The 25,097-nt window shown below is 53.1% G+C and overlaps 1 protein-coding gene and 1 long non-coding RNA gene across 8 annotated transcripts in view; one reads left to right on the top strand and one right to left on the bottom strand.

The window, feature by feature from the left end:
- The first annotated feature begins 2,601 nt into the window (after positions 1 to 2,601).
- LOC144341306 (uncharacterized) lies at positions 2,602 to 12,397 on the top strand. Its single transcript, XR_013418160.1, has 4 exons — positions 2,602 to 2,733; positions 7,470 to 7,652; positions 10,123 to 10,216; positions 11,597 to 12,397. It is a non-coding gene; the product is annotated as an uncharacterized LOC144341306 (long non-coding RNA).
- Positions 12,398 to 20,446: 8,049 nt separating this feature from the next.
- The window catches only part of TMCC2 (transmembrane and coiled-coil domain family 2), a 44,070-nt gene continuing 39,419 nt past the window's right edge, over positions 20,447 to 25,097 (bottom strand). For 6 of the 7 annotated variants that reach the window (XM_077948146.1, XM_077948023.1, XM_015118391.3 and 3 more), the window contains 3 exons: positions 23,860 to 24,794; positions 22,517 to 22,652; positions 20,447 to 21,959 (listed from right to left, as the gene is read on the bottom strand). In XM_077948146.1, coding sequence (XP_077804272.1) covers positions 21,648 to 21,959; positions 22,517 to 22,652; positions 23,860 to 24,794 — 1,383 coding nt within the window. In that variant the 3' untranslated portion in view covers positions 20,447 to 21,647. 7 annotated transcript variants of the gene reach the window in all.

Here is a 25,097-nt window from a genome sequence, read left to right as displayed (position 1 = left end):
ACTTGGATCAGATATTGGGATTCTGACCCAGGGAAGGATGGAGAATCCCCTATTCTGGACGGCTTTAAAAAAGGAGAATGTGGGCCAGGTGCAGTGGCTCACGCCTGTAATCCCAGCACTTTGGAAGGCCAAGGCAGGAGGATCACCTGAGGTCAGCAGTTCAAGACCAGCCTGACCAACATGGAGAAACCCCGTCTCTACTAAAAATACAAAATTAGGCAGGCGTGGTGGCGCATGCCTGTAATCCCAGTTACTTGGGAGGCTGAGGCAGGAGAATCGCTTGAACCCAGCAGGTGGAGGTTGCGGTGAACCGAGATCGCACCATTATACTCCAGCCTGGGCAACAAGAGCAAAACTCCGTCAAAAAAAAAAAAAAAAAAAAAAGAGGAGAATGTGGTGAGGTGTGGTGGCTCACGCCTGTAATCTCAGCACTTTGGGAGGCCAAGGCAGGCAGGTCACCTGAGGTCAGGAGTTCAAGACCAGCCTGGCCAACATGAAGAAACCCCACCTCTATTAAAAATATAAAAATTAGCCAGGTATCGTGGCACACACCTGTAATCCCAGCTACTCAGGAGGCTGAGACAAGAGAATCGCTTGAACCTGGGAGGCGGAGGTTGCAGTGAGCCGAGACTGTGCCATTGCACTCCAGCCTGGGTGACAGAGTGAGACTCCATCTCAGAAACAAACAAACAAACAAAAAACAAAACAAAAAAAAAAAGAAAGGTGAGTGTGTCCGAGGACCTGAAGGGCAAGCCTCTAAATGCTTAGGGGTAGAGTTTATAGTCAGAAGGACCTTCCCACAGCTGTGCCAGAGACTCCCCCACCCTCAAGAAACCTCAGCAGCTGAGGATGAACAAAACCCACAGGAAGTGGTGGAAGTGAAACTTGGTGTCAGTGTTGTTGTTATTAAAAGGGGGAAGTGCCGCCGGGTGAGTGAAGGGTCGGTGGAGGCAGGGAACCGAATTTTCTAGAGGTAATGAGGTCATTCAGCAGCCCCTCCCTCCTGCTCTGCTAAAAATAGTTATGGTTGTGATAGGGGTGCGGGTTGTCTGAGGCTGGGGGAATGACTCTTGCTTGAGGTCTAGATGGGGCAGAGCAGAAGTGGTGCTGGGGTGGTCGGAGCTTCAAACCAGGTAGCAGGAAAACCTAAGAAGCATTTTTGGGTTTGGAAATAAACAAATAAGTAGCCTCAGAAGCAGCTCAGAGGAGAAGGGCCCTGCCCTCCAGCTAAGAGAACTAACCGTAAGAGGGAAGAGGGGCCCGTGACCATGGCAGTCCCTCTTTGGTCAGCATGGGAAGCTCTAAGAAGCTCTTTCCATTAAGAGAGACAGGGGTGCTCCAGAAACCAGGCTGGCAGGGAGGTTGCAGTGCGTTTTTGTCTTTAGCATTTATTGAGCACTTACTGTGTGCTTGGCATTGTGCCAGGCCCTGAGGCTCCTGAATTAAATACAATGTGGTTCCTGTGCTCCAGAGCTTGGAAGTCCAGGGGAAGAGATAGGCATAAAACTAACATAAATTCATGAACTCATTGTGATCAGAGGGAATAGTTGAAAGCCCGAGCAGCAGCCGACCTGTGAGCCTGAGCCCGCCCCTCAGCAACTCTCCCCAGCCCTGGCCCAGGCTGCAAATCAACAGAGGCCGGAGTCACCCAGCTGCCTGCAGAGCCATGCATCAAGCCAGGACCCTTTCTCTGCCCAGACGTCTTTGCCAACTGTTTAGAGCAAAGGGAAATAATCTGGTTTGGGGAAAGACATAAGAATGACAGTTTTCTTTCCAAAACCTTCACCCTCTCCCATTTCAGCCTGAGAAAAGCTGTTAGATTTTTCTTCAGAGGGTTTCTAAGGGCCACAATTGCCTTCCACCTAAGAGGGAACAGGGTGGGGAGGGGTGGCAATGGCTTTCTTCGACCGCAGAGGTTTTGGATTTAGCCTGAAGTCACAGAACAAGTGAAGCTGAAAGTTCACTCTTTTCTGGTATCTAGAGCTTATTGAACAAATGTCCATTGACCCCCTATTGCCAGGGGCAGGGGTGAAATATTGAGTTGAGTCCAGGGCTCCAGCCTACTAGAGGCACAGTCTTTAGAGGAGTCAGATAATGACCAGGCAGTGCCTAAGCAGGATCTGAATCCAGGGCCGTGAGGAGGGAGCAGGCCCCTTAGTCATCAGATGCTTCATGGAGGGAGCTGGGTCTTGCAGGCTGAATAATTTTCTGGGTCAAGTACGTGTTTAGGGAGCAAGAATTCCTTGGAAACTTAAAAACTAGTCTCCCATGGTCAAGTCTGGTGCCTGTATGTGAACATTATACACATGGAACATGGCTCTGTATCCTGACTCCTGTGCCCCGCTGCCACATTTTATACTCCTGGGTGTGTGCTCCTGGCCAGTGAGGTGTCTGCACTCTTGGGACAAGTGGTGGTCAGGGAGTCTTTGTCCCCCGGGTTCCTGGAGTTCAGGCTACAGGTCTGGTTTCTGCCATTGCCCCTCCTCTGGTTCCCTCCTTCTCACAAGCCACAGCCTGGCAACTGGCCCTCTCTCTGCCTTCGTGAGGAGGGAGGCTGCTCAAACCACAGCTCACCACAGAGGCCAAGCTGGGTGTGCCTCTGTGGAGCAGCGGCAGGAGCCGGCTGAACACAGCCAGGACCAGTTTCCCCAGGGGCCAAATGCAACCTGTTCTCCAATGCATCTTCCCCACTGCTGGGCAAACTGTGTTGGGCTTCTGTGAGACCCCATAAAGGTAAGAGAGTCTGGAGTGACTTTGCCCAGACTGACTGTGTGACCTTGAGCAAGTCACTGGACCTCTCTGGGCCTTGACCTCCTTTATTTAATTATAATCCAGACCCTAGGGTCTATCCCAGCAATGTATGTGAACGTGCACTGTGAGTTGTCGAGCACAGCACTCATGTGAGAGGTTATTACTTTATTACTTTGAATTTGCCCTGAGCCCCACAGTTTGGGGAGGGAGGCTGCCTCAGAATTTATTTTTGGGTATCAGCTTCCAGATGGAGATTCCTAACCAGGGATGTGAGGATGGTCTGCAGGGAGTCCTGGTGTCATATACAGAATTTTTGAGTAGATGCATTTTTCTTGGAAGAAGATGCAGAGTTTCCATCAGACCCTCAAGAGTCTGATGAAAACCTCTTAAGAGCCACCCATGGGGGGCAGGCAGAGGGGCCTCAAATCCTTAGTGGCAGTATTCACGAACCAATGTGACCCGCTCAACAAGGACATGCCTATGTGGGTCTGAAAATACCAAGTGCAGGCCGGCAAGCTAACAGAGCTCATGAGAACCACAGTGCCAGAGCCTGTGAGGTGAATTTCATTACCACCCTCTGTGCTGGCCTGACCTTAGCTGGAGCACTGTGCTCTGTTCAAAACAACATGCTTTTTGCGGAGTTTTTTTTTTTTTTTTTTGGTTGGTTGGTTTCGTTTTTTTTGAGATGGAGTCTCACTCTGTCGTGTAGGCTAGAGTACAGTGGCGTGATCACAGCTCACTGCAGCCTTGATCTTCCAGGTTCAAGTGATCTTCCTACCTCAGCCTCCCAAGTAGGTGGCCCATGTCTTCATGCCTGGCTAATTTTTTTTTCTTTTTTCTTTTTCTTTTTTTTTTTTTTTTAAGTAGAGATGAGGTCTTGTCTTCTTGCCCAGGCTGTTCTCAAACTCCTGGATCCAAGTGTTGCTCCTCCCTTAGCCTCCACTTTGAGATTACAGGCGTGAGCCACTGCACCTGGACAAAGATATCATGTTTTTGTTTTTGTTTTTGTTTTTTTTTTTTTTTTTTTTTGAGACGGAGTCTCACGCTGTTGCCCAGGCTGGAGTGCAGTGGCGCAATCTCGGCTCACTGCAAGCTCCGCCTCCCGGGTTCCCGCCATTCTCCTGCCTCAGCCTCCTGAGTAGCTGGGACTACAGGCGCCCGCCACCGCGCCTGGCTAATTTTTTGTATTTTTAGTAGAGACGGGGTTTCACTGTGGTCTCGATCTCCTGACCTTGTGATCCGCCCGCCTCGGCCTCCCAAAGTGCTGGGATTACAGGCTTGAGCCACCGCGCCCGTCCAAAGATATCATGTTTTAAGAACTTGGGTAAATGGAAATGTTTCCAGAGGAAAAAGGCCAAGCTGTCAAAAGGTCTTATGCCCATGTCTTGGGAGAAATGACTGAAAGAACTAAGGGTATTTGGCTTGCAGCAAAGAATATAGGTTAGATGGGGATTGGAAGTGGGCAGTAACTTCTTGAAATGCCGCCTAGTGAATTCTACCGGGAGGCAGACAGAAACTTAGCAAAAGGAAATACTTTCCAGCGGGGAGCCCTGTCCCTCCTGGAGTGGAATAGGACTTCCCTCTGCCTCACATACTTGGTTCCGCCGGATGGAATACATTGCAGACAGGATCCAAGCTCTATCTAACAAGGGAACAAATAGATGACAATGGCCACTTCCCTAGGGTTTGGGAGACTGAGTGATGCCTTGTGGGTCAGGCAGGGGAGTACAGGCTGGACTTGGGCCCTTGCAGCCTCTGTCTCCGTCACAAAGGAGTCTGTTCTGTCTGCCTGGGTCTGCGCCGTCAAACTCCTCCCTCTCCACTTCACAACCCACTGATGTGGTGTTGCACAAGCAGCGGGGGGAGCCAGGTTGGATGAAGAGAGAGGAAGCGGGCGGCCCTGGGAGGCTGGGCTGCAGCTCCCTTGGAGGACAAGCTAGGCTGTCGTGGGCCAGGCTGGAGGGGTGGGGAGGGGAAGATGGCTCACTGGTGAGTCACGGTGGCCATTGTCTGCTCCTGCTCCCTCTGGGGGAGGGTGACTGAAAGAGACAAGCCCTCTGGCCAGCTGGGCCTGTGAGGGCAGGTTTTCCACCCTTGTCCGCACAGCTCTGAAAGCAACTGGGGTTTGGCTCCCTTACCCTGATTGCCCATCATGCAACAAGGCAGGGCTGGTGGCTGGCATTGGATGGATGCTGAGAGGAGGGTGTCCAACCCCGCTCACACCTTGCTAAAGGGCTCAAGATGGTCAGTGGATCCTAAAAGCCCAGGCTTGGGGAGAAGCTGTCCTGCCCTGTCTGGCAGGGCAGAGGAAGCAGGCAGGCGTGCCCCTCTCTGGTGATCACACTGAACTGAGTGGCACACCCTCCCCACCGCACCCTTCCTAAGCCTCCTTCCAAACCTGCTCCCATCTAGCAGGCCTGTCCAGCACCCCACCCTCCCTCAGGGCCCCAGGGGGAGCCTGCAGAGAGCGAGGTCACTCTGGGTCGGTGCCTGGAGGCACCACCCTTGCCCCTCACCACAACCTGGTCTGGTCCGAGTGTCAGGGCCTCCATCCTGCCCCCTGTCAAGCCCAAGTTTGGGTCCCTGATAACTCCTAAGGCTGACGTCACAGAAGCACAGAATGACAGACTGTCAGGGTTATTGTACGTTTGGGGAAACTGAGGTTCACAGAGGTCAGACACATGCAGCAGGGGTGCCCAGTCTGCAGTGGGCAGGTGGAGGAGGGAAGACTCCCTGGCGGGGGACAGCTGTGCTTCCAGGCCCTGGCAGGCCTCCGAGCTGGGGACAGTCTGAGGTTTAGGGCCACCTTACAGTTCCCCTGCCGCTGCCTCCTTTGCTGCTTCATTCTCATTTGGGTGGAACAAAGGTGTTCCAGAGCTCAGGGGGTGAGGTGAAGTAAGGAGCTGCCTTGTGTGGGCGGCCGTGTGGCTTTGGAGTTGACAGACGTAGGTTAGAGCCCGTATTTCTCAACCTTCTGCCGGCGGGACCCTGAGAGGTGCCTAGATCTCATTTCCCATCTGTGAAATGACAGTAATAAGCATCTCACAATGCAAAATGCTTTGCATATATTGTCTCATGTATCTTTGAAGAGGAACAGAATATGCCACACCAAAATATGCCACTTCAGCATCAGAGTTACTCTCATTTGAAAAATGGCTGATGCAAAAGGCACACTCTGACCTCTTCCCTTTTCTCCTTGTCCCCAGGGGAAAGAAACGTTTTTGTCACCAGAGATGAGGAGTTGAGGCAGAGGCAAATGTGCACAAAAGGATAAAATACCTCTTACCTTCCTTAGCTTCCCTAATCATCCTTTTCCACAGTCGCCACTCTTTCTTTCTTTCTTTTTTTTTTTTTGAGACAGAGTCCCGCTTTGTCGCCCAAGTTGGAGTGCAGTGGCGTGATCTCAGCTCACTGCAACTTCCACCTCCCAGGTTCGAGCGATTCTCCTGCCTCAGCCTCTTGAGTAGCTGGGATTACAGGCGCCCGCCACCATGCCTGGCTAATTTTTGTGTTTTTAGTAGAGATGGGGTTTCACTATGTTGGCCACGATGGTGTCGATCTCCTGACCTCATGGTCCACCCACCTTGGCCTCCCAAAGTGCTGGGATTACAGGCATGAGCCACTGCGCCAGGCCCACAGTTGCCACTCTTTCTGTGATCATCTTGGTTTTGCAACTTCTTTAGATCCCCCTCGTCTTTGGGGGAACCTCTGTGTACAGGTGAAACAAAATCTGAATGTGTTTCTCCTGAAAATATGTCTTACGTCAACTTAATTCTGAGGCCCCGCTGAAGACCCTTGGAGGACGGAGGTGAAGTTTTGCCTCCCCTGGAACTCTTGCAACAACACTGAGGTCAATATTATCCCCATTCTTCAGAAGAGAAAATTGAAACTTGGAGAGATTAAACACATGTGCTGGATCCCATGAGGAGAAAGCTGTGGAGCTGGGTTGTGACTGGGACTGTGATTTGAGGGCCTTCCCTTTTTTTTTTTTTTTTTCTTTTTTGAGACAGGGTTTTGCTCTGTTGCCCAGGCTGGAGTGCAGTAGCATGATCATGGCTCACTACAGCCTTGACCTCCTGGGGCTCAAGTGATCCTCCCACCTCAGCCTCCTGAATAACTGGAACTACAGGTATGCACCACTATACCTGGCTCATTTTTACATGTTTTGTAGAGGTGTTTCACCATGTTGCCCAGGCTGGTCTCAAACTCCTGGGCTCGAGCAATCTTCTGGCCTTGGCCTCCCAAAGTGCTGGAATTACAGGTGTGAGCCACTGCGCTCAGCCAAAGACCTATTGTTTTTTTGAAACCCAGTTTCACTCTGTCCCTCAGGCTGGAGTGCAGTGGCATGGCAACCTCTGCTTCCCAGGTTCAAGTGATTCTTCTGCCTCAGCCTCCCCAGTAGCTGGGATTACAGGTGCATGCCACTGTACCTGGCTGATTTTGTATTTTTAGTAGAGACGGGGTTGCCCAGGCTGGTCTCGAACTCCTGACCTCAGGTGATCCACCCGCCTTGGCCTCCCAAAGTGCGGGGATTACAGGCGTGAGCCTGGCCTCTCGAGGCCCTACTCTTTTTTGAGACGGAGTCTCACTCTGTCGCCCAGGCTGGAGCGCAGTGGCTCCGCCTCCTGGGTTCACGCCATTCTCCCGCCTCAGCCTCCGAGTAGCTGGGACTACAGGCGCCCACCACCACGCCCGGCTAGTTTTTTTTGTATTTTTAGTAGAGACGGGGTTTCACCATGTTAGCCAGGATGGTCTCGATCTCCTGACCTCGTGATCCACCCACCTGGGCCTCCGAAAGTGCTGGGATTACAGGCTTGAGCCACCGCGCCCGGCCGAGGCCCTACTCTTGATGGCTCTTCTAGACTGCTGCTGGCTCAGGATGGATCTGAGACATGGAAGAGGTGAGTGAGATAAAAGGTCACAGTGCTCTTCCCAGAGCAGGGCAGTGGAGAGAGGGGCTTCTCAGGCAGAGGATGCTACTGATGTCCAAAGGAGAGGAGGCCGAGAGGGTTGCCCTGAGTCCAGGGACACAGTCCAGGGCTTTCAACTGTGCCTGGGGGAGCTTTGGGCTAGCGGTAGAGGAGGGACTGGAAGTCTTGAACAGCAGGTGGCCAAGAGTTCGTATAATGGAGGTTCTGTGATTAAAGGGGCTCCTCAGTGCCCATGGGATGAGGGCTGAGGGCTCGGACTCAGGATGAGTACGTGCCAAGCTGCTGACAGTACTTTCCTCTAGGGAGAGGGGCTGAGGGACGTTGTTACTCTCTATGCCTTCACAGTGTTTGCTTTTTTTTTTTTTTTTTTTGAGACCAGGCCTTGCTCTGTCACCCAGGCTGGAGAGCAGTGGCATGATCACGGCTCACTGCACCCTCAACCTTCTGGGAGCAAGTAATCCTCTGCCTCAGTCTCCCAAGTAGCTGGGACTGCAGCCAAGGGTCACCACCCTTGGCTAATTTTTTTTTTTTTAAGTTTTCTTTTGTAGAGACAAGGACTTGCTATGTTAGCCAGGCTGGTTTCGAACTCCTGGCCTCAAACAATCCTGCTGCTTCTGCTTCCCAAAGTGCTGAGATTACAGGCATGAGCCATGTTTGCATTTTGTTTGTTTGTTTTTTGTTTTTTGCTTGTTTGTTTTTACAATGATTGTGCCATATTTGAATTTTCTTTCTTTTCTTTTCTTTTCTTTTCTTTTTTTTTTTTTTTTGAGACGGAGTCTCACTCTGTCACCTGGACTGGAGCGCAATGGCGTGATCTCGGCTCACTGCAACCTCTACCTCCTGGGTTCAAGCAATTCTCCTGCCTCAGCCTCGTGAGTAGCTGGGATCACAGGCATGCGCCACCACGCCTGGCTAATTTTTGTATTTTTAGGAGAGACAGAGTTTCACCGTGTTGGTCAGGCTGGTCTCAAATTCCTGACCTTGTGATCCGCCCACCTCGGCCTCCCAAAGTGCTGGGATAACAGGCGTGAGCCACCATGCCCAGCCTTTTTTTTTGAGACAGAGTTTTGCTTTTCTTGCCCAGGTTGGAGTACAATGGCGTGATCTTGGCTCGCTGCAACCTCTGCCTCCCGGATTCAAACGATTCTCCTGTCTCATCCTCACGAGGGACTGAGATTACAGGCATGCGCCACCATGCCTGGCTAATTATGTATTTTTAGTAGAGATGGGGTTTCTCTGTGTTGGTCAGGCTGGTCTTGAACTCCTGACCTCAGGTGATCCGCCCGCTTTGGTCTCCCACAGTGTTGAGATTACAGACATGAGCCCCGCATGCAGTCGAATTTCTTTTAAAGGAAGAATAAAGACCAGAAGGGCCTATGTCATGCTAATAGTGGGTGGCGGGGAACGACTTGGGATTTGAGTTTCCCAGTTGAATTTTCTGCAACAAACATGTATCAGTGAAACTAGAAAAATATTTTAAAATGAGATTACATATGTAAATTGTTCAGAGTAGCAGCGCTGTTGGAACAGAACACCTGCCATACTGGGAAGTTTTCTATCTGCACTGTCTGAGACTGGAGTCACTGAAGCCACTATGGCTGTGGGCTCTTGACATGTGGCTAGTGCAGCTCAGGAACTGGATTTTTAATTTATTTAATTTTGACGATGTTAAATTTAGGCCAGGTTGGGTGCAGTGGCTCAAGCCTGTAATCCCAGCACTTTGGGAGGCCGAGACGGGCGGATCACGAGGTCAGAAGATCGACCTGGCTAACACGGTGAAACCCTGTCTCCACTAAAAAATACAAAAAACTAGCCGGGCGAGGTGGCAGGCGCCTGTAGTCCCAGCTACTCGGGAGGCTGAGGCAGGAGAATGGCGTAAACCCGGGAGGTGGAGCTTGCAGTGAGCTGAGATCCGGCCACTGCACTCCAGCCTGGGCGACAGAGCGAGACTCCGTCTCAAAAAAAAAAAAAAAAATTTAGGCCAGGCACAGTGACTCATGCATATAATCCTAGTGCTTTGGGTGACTGAGGCAGGAGGATCACCTGAGTTCAGGAGTTCGAGACCAGCCTAGCCAACATGGTGAAACCCTGTTTCTACCAAAAAAACCCCCACAAAAATTAACTGGGCATGGTGGCGGGCACCTGTAGTCCCAGCTATTCAGGAGGGTGAGGCACAAGAGCTGCCTGAACCTGGGAGGTGGAGGCTGCAGTGAGCCAAGATTGTACCACTGCACTCCAACCTGGGTGACAGAGTGAGATCCTGTCTCAAAAAAACAAAACAAAACAAAAAAATTAAATAGCTCTGTCTTGAGAGCATCGAATAGGACAGACTGTGAGGGTGACAGGGCGATGCTGGGTCTTAGGAGTGAGTTTCCTGCCTTATCACCATCTGAGCCCCACCTGATGGGTGCTTTCTCCCCTATCCTTTCTCTCCTCCCAGGCTTCAGAGCATCCTCTGTTCAGGGTCCCTCCTGCCTCAGGTTCCTTCTCCAACATGTACAGAGGACAGGGGTTCCTCGGTCAAACCCCTCCAGGTGTGTGTGTGTCATGGTGGGGGTATCTCCTGCAGGTGAGAGCCCAGGCTCAGCACCACCTTGCTGTGGGGATCTTGGGCAAGTCACCTCCCCTTTCTGGGCCTCAGTTTCTTCATCTGTATAATGAGGGTATTGGCCAGAGATTCCATAAGGGCCCCATGGCCCTTTGTCTTCTTTTTTTTTTTTTTTGGTGGGGGGGGATGGAGTCTCGCTCTGTCGCCCAGGCTGGGATGCAGTGGCCGGATCTCAGCTCACTGCAAGCTCCGCCTCCCGGGTTCACGCCATTCTCCTGCCTCAGCCTCCCGAGTAGCTGGGACTACAGGCCCCCGCCACCACGCCTGGCTAAGTTTTTGTATTTTTAGTAGAGACGGGGTTTCACCGTGTTAGCCAGGATGGTCTCGATCTCCTGACCTCGTGATCCGCCCGTCTCGGCCTCCCACAGTGCTGGGATTCCAGGCTGAGCCACCGCGCCTGGCCTCATGGCCCTTTGTCTTCTAATTGCTGAGATCACTGGTTGAGGTCCTTGGCCATGGTCAGGTGTACTGGGCACTGCTGGGCAAGGGACACTTAAATGAGGTAACAGAAAGGACTTTCTGCTTTGGGAGGCTGAGGTGGGAAGATTGCTTGAGCCCAGGAGTTCAAGACCAGCCTGGGCAATATAGTGAGACTTCATCTCTACAACGTAGTGAGACTTCATCTCTGCAATAAAAAAACAATTAGCCGGGTGCAGTGGTGGGTGTGGTCCCATCAGCTACTCAGGAGGCTGAGGTGGGAGGATGGCTTGAGCCCAGGAACTCAAGCTTGCAGTTAGCTGAGACGGTTCCACTGCACTGCAGTGAGACTTTATCTCAAAAAAAAAAAAAAAAAAAAAAAAGGCTGGGTGCGGTGGCTCACGCCTGTAATCCCAGCACTTTGGGAGGCCGACGTGGGCGGATCACAAGGTCAGGAGATCGAGACCATCCTGGCTAACACGGTGAAACCCTGTCTCTACTAAAAATACAAAAAATTAGCCGGATGTGGTGGCAGGCACCTGTAGTCCCAGCTACTCTGGAGGCTGAGGCAGGAGAATGGCGTGAACCCGGGAGGCGGAGCTTGCAGTGAGCCGAGATCATGCCACTACACTTTAGCCTGGGTGACAGAGCGAGACTCCGCCTCAAAAAAAAAAAAAGAACTTTCTGGCTGGAAGACTAACAAGGCGCTGGGATGGGTGAAGTGTGTGATGATGGGTGTGTCATGGGGCCAAGAGAGCTCTCTGCCTGTTGATCCAGCTTGCCTCTGGCAGTTCGTTGCTCTGTACTCTTCCTCAGATCCTGACTTTATTTTGACACTTACCAATCTCTGTTGTCACTGACCTGTTTTTATCTCTGTCTTTCCCAATAGATTTCAAGATGTTCACAGAGAAAGAGTCTGCCGAGCTCACCTCTGGATACCCCAGCTCCTATGTGAAGCAAATGTTTCTTTTTTTATTTTTTGAGACAGTCTCACTGTGTTGCCCAGGCTGGAGTGCAGTGTCCCATTCTTGGCTCACTGCAGCCTCCACCTCCCAGGTTCAAGTGATTCTCCTACCTCAGCCTTCTGAGTAGCTGAGATTTCAGGTGTGGGCCACCACACCCAGTTAAATTTTGGTTTCGCCATGTTGGCCAGGCTGGTCGGGAACTCCTGACCTCAGGTGACCCATCCGCCTTGGCCTCCCAACCTGCTGGGATTACAGGTGTGAGCCATTACGCCTGGCCCAGATGTTTCTTTTTCTTTCTTTTTTTTGAGATGGAGTCTCACTCTGTCGCCCAGGCTGGAGTGCAGTGGTGTGACCTCGGCTCACTGCAACCTCAGCCTCCCAGATTCAAGTGATTCTCCTGCCTCAGTCCCCCATGTAACTGGGATTACAGGCCAGCACTGCCATGCCTGGCTAATTTTTGTATTTTTAGTAGAGATGGGGTTTCACCAGTTGGCCAGGCTGGTCTTGAACTCCTGACCTAGAGTGATCCAGCCACCTCAGCCTCTTAAAGTGCTGGGATTACAGGTGTGAGCCACCATGCCTGGCCCCAGACAATGTTTCTACAGGTTTGAAGAACAGAAGCATGAACAGTTCCTTTGCAACCTCTCCCTGGCTTTTCCCTTTGGGGTTAGAGTTAAGCTCCATGGCTAAAGGACCCAGACTTGAGAAAAAATACAAAGTCAACAGAATTTGGAGACATTTTGTCTTGCTTTCTGCCTCTTTGAAAGTGACTTTTTCCCTCAACTTCTCAAACTTCAATCTTCCCTTTCTCCTGAAAAGCAGGAGAGTGTTCAGTGGGCTGTCCCCCACACCGGGGCACCTACATTTTTGTTGTTGTTTGTTTGTTTGTTTTGAGACAGAACCTCCCCTGTTGCCCAGGCTGGAGTGCAGTGGCACGATCTCGGCTCACTGCAACCTCTGCCTCCTGCGCTCTAGTGATCCACCACCTCTGCCTCCCAAGTACCTGGGACTACAATCACGCGCCACCCTGCTGTGCTAATCTTTTGTATTTTTTGTAGAGACAGGGTTTCACCATGTTGCCCAGGCTGGTCTCAAACTCCTGGGCTGAAGCAATCCACTCACCTTGGCCTCCCAAGGTGCTGGGATTACAGGCGTGAGCCACCACGCCCAGCCCATTTCTTTGGTTTTCTTTTTTTTTTTTGAGACATGGTCTTGCTCTGTCACCCAGATTGGAGTGTGGTGTGGTGGCGCACAATCACAGCTCACTGCAGCCTCAACTTCTACCTCCCACCTCAGGCAAGCCTCCCACCTCAGACTCCTGAGTAGCTGCGACTACAGGTGTGAGCCACCATGCTCAGCTAACTTTTTAATTTTTTTGTAGAAACAGGTTCTCACTATGTAGCCCAGACTGGTCTCAAACTCCTGACCTCAAGTGATCTTCTTGCCTCGGCCTCCTGTGGTGGAACTACAGGCATGAGCCACTGCACCCAGCCACACCTGTATATTATATTAAGAAGTAATGCCTAACCTGAATGTGGCTTGTCACACTTCAGTTACAGGCAGGAGCATTGTCGTCCGACCTGGGTTCATCCTGGGTCTGCTGTTCACTAGCTGTGTGTCCATGAGTGAGTTCCCTTTATCCTTCTGAGCCTCAGCTTGCTCATCTGTAAAATGGAGTCCAGTGACACCTCCCTGGCCATTCTCCAGGTTGCTGTGAGGATACAGTGATTCAGTCCAGCACACAAGAAGCATCTGTGAGCCGTAAGGGCCTGAACGGAAAAAGGGTTCATATTGCCATGACTTTGGGCCAGGGTGGGGCCTTCCCACACCCTCTAATCATACCAGAGTCGATGACAGTGGCTGTGCGTGGAAGCCACCTCCTTTTTAATCTTACAGCTGACAAGCAGAGAGGGTAGCCCTGGTATCGCTTTCATCTTTAGCCTCACCCCTGGGGGAGGGTGACAGAGAGGCCAGGTAAACCCAGTGGAGCCCAAATCTTGCTCCTCTCCTAACCTGGAGCTCCTCACTGGCCTGACCATCCAGTACTGAGGACCCCACTGGTGGTCAGAACACAGGTCCCAGATCTGTCTTTCCTGTCTTTTTTTTTTTTTTTTTTTTTTTTGAGACAGTCTTGCTTTGTCGCCAGGCTGGAGTGCAGTGGTGCAATCTCAACTCACTGCAACCTGCACCTCCCAGGTTCAAGTGATTCTCTTGCCTCAGTCTCCACAGTAGCTGAGACTAAAGGCACACACCACCATGCCTAGCTCATTTTTGTATTTTTAGTAGAGATGGGGTTTCGCCATGTTGGCCAGGCTGGTCTTGAACTCCTGACCTCAGGTGGATCCGCCCTCCTCGGTCTCCCAACGTGCTGGGATTACAGGCGTGAACCACTGCGCCCAGCCCCGGACCTGTCTTCACTCCCCACCACCCTGACTCCATAAGCCTCCCCTCTACCAAGCTGGGAGCCTGCCCTTGAGTCGGCTTTGCACGCAGACACCGTTTTAGGTATTCCCACAGCCCCCAGGGCCTGGTCACTCATTAGCCATGTCAGTCTCTCCATCCTAAGTTCTTTATCTGTGTAGATATGGGGACACTAGGACCAGAGAGGTGATGTTACCAGCTCAGTGTCACACAGCACATCTGAGCATCAGTCCCCAAATCCCCAGAATGCCAGATGGCTCCAGCTCTTCCGCACGGGAATGCTTTTTCTTTCCCTTCTTTCTCAAAGCTTCCCTCTGGCTTCCCTTCTGATTTCAGTGGGTTGTTCCCACCCCAGGGGCACCTGCATTTTATTGTTTTGTTGTTGTTGTGTGTTTCCCTTCCCTTTGGCTTCCCCCGCCTGCTTTTTCTCTTTTTTAAGACAAAGTATTACTGTCGCCCAGGCTGGAGTACAGTGGTGCAGTCTTGGCTCACTGCAACCTCTGCCTCCAGGGTTCAAGCAATTCTCCTTCCTCAGCGTCCCGAGTAGCTGGGACTACAGGTGTGCGCCACCACGCCCAGCTAATTTTTGTATTTTTAGTAGAGACAGGGTTTCACTATGTTGGCCAGGCTGGTCTTGAACTCCTGACCTCGTGATCCACCTGCCTCGACCTTCCAAAGTGCTGGGATTACAGGCGCGAGCCACTGCACCCAGTCGCCTTTGGCTTTCAAGCATGGACAACCCCTTTGAGGCCCCCAGGCCCTAGAATTCTGGGGTGGAGTCTCCTTCCTGCTCTGAAAGCCATCCTCATTCTTCTCACTGCCACAGACTGAGAAGCCCGTTCCTCAGGTATCTTGCCCTCTGGGTTATGGGCCAGGCAGTGCTGATGCCTGAAATCACTGCATAGCTACTCACACCATGGATACCCTCTCTCCCGCTCCAACCCCAGGACGTGACCAAAGCCATCCTGCTATAGAACACGGTCCCTTTTGCCTCTTATGCTTCCTCCAATGCTTGGAGAAACCTCCCCTAGCTCCCATCAGAAGGAAGCTCTACATCTTGAAACCTCCCCATCCCCGCCAGGCCCTATGACAGCATTGATCTCTGCCTGCCTCTGTACTGACGGGGTGTGTGTGTGTGTGTGTGTGTGTGTCTGTCTGTCTGTCTGTCTGTCCCCACTAGCTCGTGAGCTCCATGACAGCAGAAACCACGTCTTGCTCCTCTGTCTCCACTGCCTGTCACAGAGCCGGAGTTCAAAACCAAGTTTCTTGAATTTAATTGAACCTAAAGCTGGGTGGTTTGGGGGTCACAAACCTGGACTCCATGGCTACCAAACCATGATAAGAGCTTCAAGACCAACAGAGGAGAAAATGAAGAAGAAGGAAGGGAACCCCTCCTTGGCCCCTTCCTCCTCAGCAGCCGGATTCCCATCTCTCAGGTCTTCCCACCCTTGGCCTGGCTGGGCCACACTTGGCTGAGAAGCTAAAGTGGAGGAGGCCGGTCAGAGAGACATCAGGTCTGTGTTGGTGACTTGTCTCTTGCATGAGTTCACTTAATGACCAATTTCATGGGAAATCCTCTCTTCTCCATCTCCACCCTCAGTATGGGTGACTGGGGCTGACCCAAACTAGAAAAAGGACAGAGGGACCCCAATTAAGTAATAGCCGGAGACAGCGCCAGGTAGGAGTGGATGGTCTCTTACCTAGGGTGCTATGGAGAGGACTCAGTCTTCCTACAGGAGGGCAAGGAACAGAACTCCAGACCAGCCAGAGAGACACTCAGATCTTTCTAAAGTGTTTACTTGAGACTTACCTTCAGAGAGCTGAGATTACAGTAAGTGAAACCAAAGTGGCCAGGCACACAGGCTCATGCGTGTAATCCCAGCACTTTGGGAGGCTGAGGCAGGTGGATCACCTGAGGTCAGGAGTTCGAGACCAGCCTGGACAACATGGTAAAATCCAGTCTCTACTAAAAATACAAAAATTAAGCTGGGCACAGTGGCTCGAGCCTGTAATCCCAGCACTTTGGGAGGCTGAGGTGGTCAGATCACCTGAGGTAGGGAGTTCGAGACCAGCCTGACCAACATGGAGAAACCCCATGGAGAAACTCTACTAAAAATACCAAATTAGCCGGGTGTGGTGGCTCATGCCTGTAATCCCAGCTACTTGGGAGGCTGAGGCAGGAGAATCACTTGAACCTGGGAGGCGGAGGTTGTGGTGAGCCGAGATCATTCCATTTCACTCCAGCCTGGGCAACAAGAGCAGAACTCCGTCTCAAAAAACAAAACAAACAACAACAAAAAAAAACAAATTAGCTGGGTATGGTGGCACACACCTGTAGTCCCAGCTGCTCAGGAGGCTGAGGTAGAAGAGTCACTTGAACCCAGGAGGTGGAGGTTGCAGTGAGCCGAGATTGTGCCATTGCCCTCCAGCCTGGGTGACAGAGCAAGACTTTGTCTCAAAAAAAAAACAAAAAACAAAAAACAAAAAACAAGAATAATCAAAGTAAGGCAACAAGAGATGGATAAAAGACTACAAATAGGGTACAGTGTACACTGCTTGGGTGACGGGTGTACCAAAATCTCACAAATCACCACTAAAGAACTTACTCATGTAACCAAACACCACCTGTTCCCCAATAACCTATGGGAATAAAAATGATAAAAACGACTTAATGCCAGATACATGCTGAGAAAATTAAACTGAAATAATTTGTTTCACTTAAAAATAAAACAAAACAAAAGAACAAATTAAGGGCAACAAGAGAAGCTCAGGCTGAGGCTGGCAGGGAGCAGAGAATGGGCACCCAGACCTCTCAGAATCACCTCTGGTGCTTTTGTTATCAGAGCCAGCTTTGTGGATGGTTGCCTGGAGGCAGGCGCATGGCTGAGGTGGCACCGCTGGGCCTGAGATACTTCATCTGGATAGTCGGCCTTGGCGTATGGGGGGACCAAGGCGGGAGTACTCTCCTGGGAGGCCCCGTGTCTGGGAGGCAGCACTGCTGTCACCACCCCGACTGCTCTTCTGGCTGCCTGGGTGACTCAGGACCTGCCAGCAGGCCCGAATGTGCTGCGACAAGTCTCAGCCTCCCCTCCTTCCCCACATGCCTCCCCGTGGCCTAGCGGGGACTAAGCTTCCCCCTTCCATCTGCATCTGGAGGTTGGCTACAAGCTGTCAGGCCCGTGGGCCACTGCTGGCTGCTTCCCCAAGCCCTGCCCAGCCCTGTCCCCGGGCAGATCAGAGCCCTCCCTGGGGCCCCAGATGACTGGCAGCATTCTAACAGGTCATTCCCCTAGGGTGAGATCCTGGGGTACCGTGGGGCAGGCACTCATACTTGACACCTACGAGCCTCACTGGTGTCCTAACAGTTGGGCAGCACGGATATGATTATCCCCATGTTTCAGTTGGAGAAACTGAGAGCCACAACCTCCACAGTCTCAACTCAAAAGCAGGCCTCTTGATTCCTGCTCTCCTTCCTAGACCCCACACCCAAGACCACGGGCTGGAGGCGGGAGGGAACCACAGACTGATACACTTGTGGAGTTGGGGTGGAGGCAGCCATCTTGGGTTGAAATAGGCCGAATCCAGTCCTCTCTCAAGCTGGGGCTTGGCTTCTTGGGACTGGACTAGCTTTGTCTACCAGACCGAGGGAGGGGAGAGGTTGCTGGGAATAAGCAGGTTCTGGGTTCCCAGGGAAGAGGAACCCTGAGGACCTCTATTAGGCCTTCCAGTGTCAGAGGCTGAGGCTCACTTAGCCACCCTTGGTCTTGTATGTTCCTGTGGAGTCGGCTTTAGACTTCTCTGAACAGTTCTCCTGCACCTTAACATCTCACAGGGTCAGGAATGAGGAACAGTAATAAATCTCAGGTTAATCCATTATGTTCTAGGCCTTGTGCTTAAGTCTTGATCTGCAGAATGTCAAGTCTCCTGCACTCAAGCCTGTGAACCAGTTTCATGTCACCTCCATTCCTCCTGGAAGATGAGGATATTGGGCTGAGAACAGCTGGAACCCTGTCCAAGGTGACTAGCAGCAGTAGGGTTTGAGCCTAGGTCTGCTGGCTCCTTAATATTGGGATCCAGACTTGACTTAAGGGCCCTGGCTTTGAAGGGGAAATTGAGCCTGCCACGAAGATCCCTCCAGGTGCCCTGGCTACAGCTCCCCTCCTCTCCCACCCTGTGGTCCCAAGTCTTTCCTCCTCCCTTCCCTCCCTCCATAGCTCAGAACCATTCCAGAGTAACCTGGGCTGGCAAGGGTTAAGTCACCTCCTGCTGGCCTGTGCTGTCTGCCTGCTTTGCTGTTTGCCAGGGCTGCACCTGTTGTAGCCCTACAGTTTTGATGAGGTTGGCAGGGAGTGCCAGCTCGTACGGGCATGGTAAACATGCCACCTGCCTGCTCAGTGCTGCCAGAGCAGTAATGTGCCAATTCCAGCACGAATTCTTAGCTACTCCCTCCCTAGTGGACCCAGGCTGAGGGGGGCATACCAGCCTGGCTGAGACCTCCAGACCCTCAGGTGAGGGGCTGGGGCCTGCATGACAGATGCTCTGGAAAGGACCTGCCTGTTGGCCCTGCATGCTGAAGGAGAATGGTCCCCAACAGAGGAGGCAATCCCAGTGAAGGAGGCCAGGTTGAAGTGGGGACAATGTACTCCCTTTTTCTTTCTTTTTTTTTTTAAATTTGAGACAGAGTTTCACTCTTGTTGCCCAGGCTGGAGTGCAATGGCACAACCTTGGCTCACTGCAACCTCTGCCTCCCAGGTTCAAATGATTCTCCTGCCTCAGCCTCCCCAAGTAGCTGGGATTATAGGCATGTGCCACCATGCCCAGCTAATTTTGTATTTTTAGTAGAGATGGGGTTTCACCATGTTGGTCAGGCTGGTCTCAAACTCCTGACCTCAAGTGATCCACCCACCTCGGCCTCCCAAAGTGCTGGGATTACAGGGGTAACCCACCATGCTGGGCTGCACTCCCTTTTTTCCAAAGGGCGAGAAGGCTCAAACACAAACAAGGAAGCATCAGTGACCATCAGCGTTCCAGATGGGCAGGGCTTTATTAGACACGTTGTCATGATAAGGCAAACACAGGCTGGTGTTCTGTCCTTTTTGCAGATGACCCTATGTAGCTGGGGCTGGTCTTCCCCCACCTCCTCTGTTCGCTGTCAGTCTCAGGATCAGCTGAGCATGCCCGCCACCCTCCCTCCCTTTTTCCTCCTCCCTTTCAGTGTGGGCTGTGGTTGGCGGTGACATTTAATTCAGGGAAGGCACCTGACCTTGGGGAGGAATGTGGGAAATGTCTGCAGACTGGGGCAGTCACCCCCCACCTGGAGCCCAGGAATGTGGGCTCTAGGCCACCTGCAGCCCTCAAGGGAGGTGAGTGCAGGGTCCAGGAATGACACTGTTGGAAGACACTGGCAAGGTCACCTAGTGAAACTCCTACATTGTACAGAGGGTGAGGATGAGCCACCAATGCCCACCCCCGTGGCACCAGCACAGCCTTCTCTCCAATCTGGTGATGGCACTGTCCCTGACTCTTGGTGTCTCCTCAAGCCGGAGGCCACAAGTACAGCGGCAACTTTTGATTTGTCAGACCCACAGAACTGCAGAAAGTCCAAGCCCTTCGAAGTGAGCTGCCGCACATCCTCTATCACTGATGTGGAGACTGAGGTGCAGACAGATGTGAGTTGGCTGCCATCTACTCACTATGGGCCAGGACCCAGGTCTCTGGCATGGGTGCATTTCCCACCATCCCCCCTGTTCCCGATGCTGGAAGTCAGCATCTCCGCTTCATCCCAGCAGGGAGATTCAGGTGGCCTCTCCAAAACTCCCACAGGATTACTGCTGGCAGTGCAGTGCCTTCTGGGGTGCCCATCTGTGTGAACTGCCGGGAGTGGGCGCTGCAGCCACAGAGGGCCTGGTCACTACACTCAAGCCCACGCTCCAGCACCTGGAGAGCAGGTGCTCTGTGCTCTGGCTGACTGCTGAGAAAACCAAGCTAACTCCAGCAGCTGCCTTCTTTGGGGCTGCACCGGGAGAAAGGGTTAGAGTAAGGACTCTGCTGCCCTCTCGTGGCCCCACTTGGGCATTGCTGCTTGTCATTCAGGCTGCTGGCAGCTCAACTGCTCTGAGCTATGGAAATCTCTCTCCTAATTGCCCTCGCATGGACTCCAAAAGGCCTGGATGGGGTGTATATCATTCCTCCTATCACACCACTTAGGCCATGCCTTGTTCCTTGTTGGATCCTGGAGGAAGAGGGCCTCAGGTCAACAGATGACGCCCAGCCTGTTACCCAGAATGCTTGGGTGTGGGGAGACACCTGGTGGTTCCCACAGACACAACCTAATCAACCAACACCAGACAGGATGGTTTGAAAATTTAGAGGATATTTATTTCTCAGGAAGGTGCACAACAGCTGGCAGGCACTGCTTTCCCTGCTCTAGGGGATTCCTCTCTCCTTTTCCAAGAAATCCCCTCTCTTCTTGGAAGTGCCCATGGGAGGCTGGGATGTGAAAAGAAACCATACACAACACTCCAGAGCCTTAAAAAAATAAAGCAACGACCTCCTCCACATGAATACACACTTACAAAATAAATAGACAGATAAAGGAGAGGCCACGCGCCTCCCATCCCGGCTGTAGGGCTGCTTGGGGAGAGAAGGGCTGGGTGGCTCGGTCCCACTTCTCCCAGCCAGGATGATCCAGAGGCTAAATGGAATGGAAGGGCCCTGGCCTCAGAGAGAGGACGGGGTAGGACCTCTCCCGGTGCTCAGCAGGGAAGACGCTGGGAGCATGGGTAGGGAACAAAAGAACAAATAAATAAATAAATAGAACCCAACAGCACTCCCAGAGGCCTAAGGGCTTAGGGTGAGGCTCAGGGGGGCCCTGGGGCCTGTTTCCCTGAAAATAGCAGATCCAGTACAGGCAGAAAGGACAGCAAGGAAAACACAAGCCACACCCACCTGGCCTGCAGAGCCCAGCCCCAGAAGGAGGCCATAAATCAGCTCTACAGGGAGGAGGGGTGGGGTGGGGGATGCTGAGCTCCACACTAGCTGCTCTGAGCCTGCTCTCTGGCCCTAGAGGTGCCCGAAGGCTAGGGACCCTCCCATCCCTGTGTTCTCTGAGGCCAGCAGAGCCTCCTCCCTCACTCTCCAGCCTTCATCCTCACCATCTCCACCAGAGGAAACCGTAGCTATCTCTGAGGTGGGCTCTTTCCTAGGAAAGTTGAGGCAGAGCCCTCTCCTCTTATTCTTAATGGCCTTCCTGACCCGGGGCATCCTGAGGATCAGCTGGGAGAAGTCAAAACAATCCAATCCCGTGTCCACCTCTGCTCCACTTGGCCACAGGTGCCCCCACTACATCCAGCCAGGGCTGCATTCTAAGCTCCCTTCAGGCCAACAGGGAGAAGGTGTCAGACAGAAGCAAGTACAGAGAAGGGGGCAGGAGCTGCTGGAATGGACAGTTTGGGCAGGAGGCCAAACTGGACACATGAAGAAGTCCAAGGGTCCCTCCTGGAGCAGAGTGGCCAGCTGGGGGCCGGAGAGCACAGGGTCGGCATGGCTGACCACTCAGCTGGGCAGCAACACGTGCTCCAGGAGGTAGGTGAGGGAGTCCCAGTGCTTCCAGAGGAGGAACAGGACAAGGACCAGGAGGGCAGTGCTGGTGATGCGCAGGCGTGTCTTCATGAGGGGCGTGATGAAGTTGGCGACGGTGGACACGAACACCAGCAGCACGGCCATGAGCGCCAGGATCACGTTGATGAACTTGCCCAGCAGCGCCCGCGCGTTGGCGTTCTCCACGCCCTCCAGCTGCACCACCTGCTGCTGTTGCTGTTGCAGCTCCAGCTTGGTGACCCGGGTCAGGCAGGACTCCACGGCCTCCTGTGGGAGCAGAGGGGCTGGCATGTGGGCGCTTAGGTTGGGCAGGACCCCTAGCCTGAAAACCTACCTACCCCACTGGGAAGGTGCCTATAACGAAGCCTCCTCTCCAAAGGCCAGGAGGAGTGGAGGTTGACTAGCTGTAACTCGGGTCAGAGCCCTTTAAGGATGACTCTCTGGGGAGGATGCTAGGAAATGAGAGTCTTGATTACTAGGGATGGAGAGGAGCTGGCCCAATCCCAGCTAGCTCCCTCTTCAGGCAGGCTGGAGGCTGGGAACTCCAATTACTCATTTGCAAGGCTGCCATCAAAGAGGTAGGGGCCTGGCGGCCCTTGCCCTGTGGGCTTGCCTCTGCACAGTGCATGCTCTCAGCTTCAGGCCTGTCTTGCTCATCTACACTCGGCCCCCGCTATGCTGCCCTCTTCGTCCACGTGCCTATCTGCCCCGGCCAACAGGCCAGCCTGTGTCTATCATGCCCCACGAGACAAGAATCCTAAACCTCTGGCTGCTGCCAGCTCTCCCAGCACATGTGGGGCCTCCCACAGTTGCCCTGGCCATACCTGGATGTCCCGCGCCCTCTCATAGGACTGGTAGGCCACCTTCTCCTCCATACTGGCCAACTCCTGCTTCAGGTTCGTCATCTCATTCTGGTGAAGCTCAGTCAGGTCGTTGAGCTGCTCCTCCAGCCGCTCATACCTGGCGGAGGGAGAGAGAGTGACACCAGTCCTGGCTCCCCGAGCCTCCCTTCTCTCCCATGGTTGATTCATTGATTCTCTCAATAAACAATGACTCAGCCCACCCCACGTGTCCAGCTCTGCTCTGTTCTAATTTTAACAGCAACAACAATGAAGCTACTCTTTACACAGCACTTAGGTGCAGGCACTGTGCTAAGCGTCTTACCTACATGACCTCATAGGATCCTCCCCGCAATCCCGTGAGATAGGTGCCAGTGTCATCTCCATTTTACAGAGGAGAAGACTGAGGCATGGAGGCTGAGGAGCTGCCTAGGATCACACAGCTCATGAAGGGAGGAGTTAAGGATTGGCTGACTTCAACCTGGGCTCTTAAGCCCTGGGCTCAGATGCTCTCTGGGTACCAGGGACACATGGGTGTGGAGGACACAATCCCCACTCTGAAGGCACAAAATAGTGTAAGATGAATATTATGTGAGGAGTGGATAGTTTTTAGGTGGGGCTCCCCTTCAATCTTCCAAACCTTCTTCATATATACGGAGAAGAAAAAGAGAAAGTGCTAGCTAAGGAGAAGATCCCTCCGTGAGCCCAGGGAGCGAGCAGCAAAGGGCGGCAAAGGGCAGCACAGGGCCGAAGGGAGACCCAGAAGGAGAGGCCGAGAGACGCCAGCTCCATTGCAGGCTGGCCCCAGGAGCTCCGACTGGAGGTTCAAGTTTCCCAAGTTACACAGTCACATGCTTCAACTTTACAGGCCTGGACTCATTATATCTTTACGACCCTATGAAGAAGGGATTAATGTCATCCCTGACTTGAGGTCAGGAGATCGAGACCAGCCTGACCAACATGGTGAAACCCTGTCTCTACTAAAAATACAAAAAAATTAGCCGGGTGTGGTGGTGCGGGCCTGTAATCCCAGCTACTCAGGAGGCTGAGGCAGGAGAATTGCTTGAACCCAGGAGGCGGAGGTTACAGTGAGCTGAGATCGTGCCACTGCACTCCAGCCTGGGCAACAGACAGACTCTGTCTCCAAAAAAAAAAAAAGAAGAAGAAAAAGAAGTCTCCTTAGGGCCTCATGCTGGCCCCTTCCAGCCGCCAGGAAACTGCAGATGCTCCTCTGACTGCCTCCACACCCTGGGTCTGAAACCCAGTGCTCCTTGCCTCATCCCAGGTCCGGCTGGACTGCAGGAGGGGCTGGCTGGGCAGGCACCTACCTGTAGCGCTCCTCCTGCAGGCACTGGGTCATGTAGGTGTAGTCCCTCTGCAGCTGAGTCTTCAGGTCTTCCATGGAGTCCTCCAGGTGAGACTGTCCCTCCTTGATCTCCCGTAGCTCTTCCAGCAGAGCATCCAGGTTTCCAGCAGCACCATACAGTGCACTGGACTTAGGGCTCCCCAGTGCTCCGCTGGGCCCAGCCCCCGAGTTGCTGCCTGCCCCGGCTGAGCTGGCGCTGGCACTGGAGCACTCGTCATCGCTGCCATACTTGGGGCTGGAGACGAGTGTGGCACTGCCGCTCAGTGCCCGGGCTGCCTCCTCGGGAGGCCCATCTTCCAGGGGGTCCTTCAGGTGAGCGATGTTGTCAGCACTGCCAAACTTGTTGCGGATGAGGCTGGCAAACTCCCGGGGCTTGGACACCACGGCGGTGTGGGTGGCCTGTGAGAGACCGGAGAGGCTGCCCTTGACGCCCTCCACCACGCCGCCCCCAAAGCCACTGATGCCTGCGCGCACGTTGGCGCCCACGTCCTTCAGCCCCTGCTGCATGTCCCGCAGCACGTCCTTGGGCTGCCGCGAGGGCCCGTTCTGCTCAATCTCCTTCAGGCGCCGGCGGTAGTGCTCCAGCTTCTTGTGCAGCTGGGCGATGGTCTGGGCTGACTTCTGGTTCTTCTTCTCGAACACCTGCTTGATGCGCGACACCTGCTGCTTGTCTGCGTTGTTGGCCAGTTTCAGGTACTCTGCCACGTTGTCGTCGCGAGCCTCCTGCTCGATCTTGATCTGCTCGGTGATCTTCAGGATCTTCTGGTGCAGGTGGTCAATGGCGGCCTTGGTCCGCTGGGGGTCCGGTGCCCCGTCGGGCACATCCAGGCTGATGGGGCCGTCAGTGTCACCATGGCCGGCGGGGAGGCTCAGGGCCACCAAGTCTCCCTTGTCGACCTGCGGAAAGAGGCAGGCAGAGGAAGCATGGGTAAACCCTGAGACCATAGGAGTGCCCCTGGATGCCTCTGGACTTGGTTTTTCTACCTGGAAAATGGATGCAGGAGTCCAAAAGAAGACAACCACCACAAGAACAGTATTCCCTGACAGCCATTTACACAGGGCTCTCACATCTGCGCTCTACCCAGTCACCACAGCATCCCTAAAATGCAGTCTAGGCAGAGCTGCTCCTCTTTTGGTCCAGGAAGGTCAAGCAAGTTGTTCAGGGACATACGGCCAGGAAAGGACAGAACTTCCAGCCCA

This window comes from Macaca mulatta, chromosome 1, assembly GCF_049350105.2.
Source record: "Macaca mulatta isolate MMU2019108-1 chromosome 1, T2T-MMU8v2.0, whole genome shotgun sequence".
In the NCBI taxonomy this organism is placed as follows: domain Eukaryota; kingdom Metazoa; phylum Chordata; class Mammalia; order Primates; family Cercopithecidae; genus Macaca; species Macaca mulatta.
Note: the sequence above shows the minus strand (reverse complement) of the source record. Positions and strands in the feature narration are given on the sequence as shown.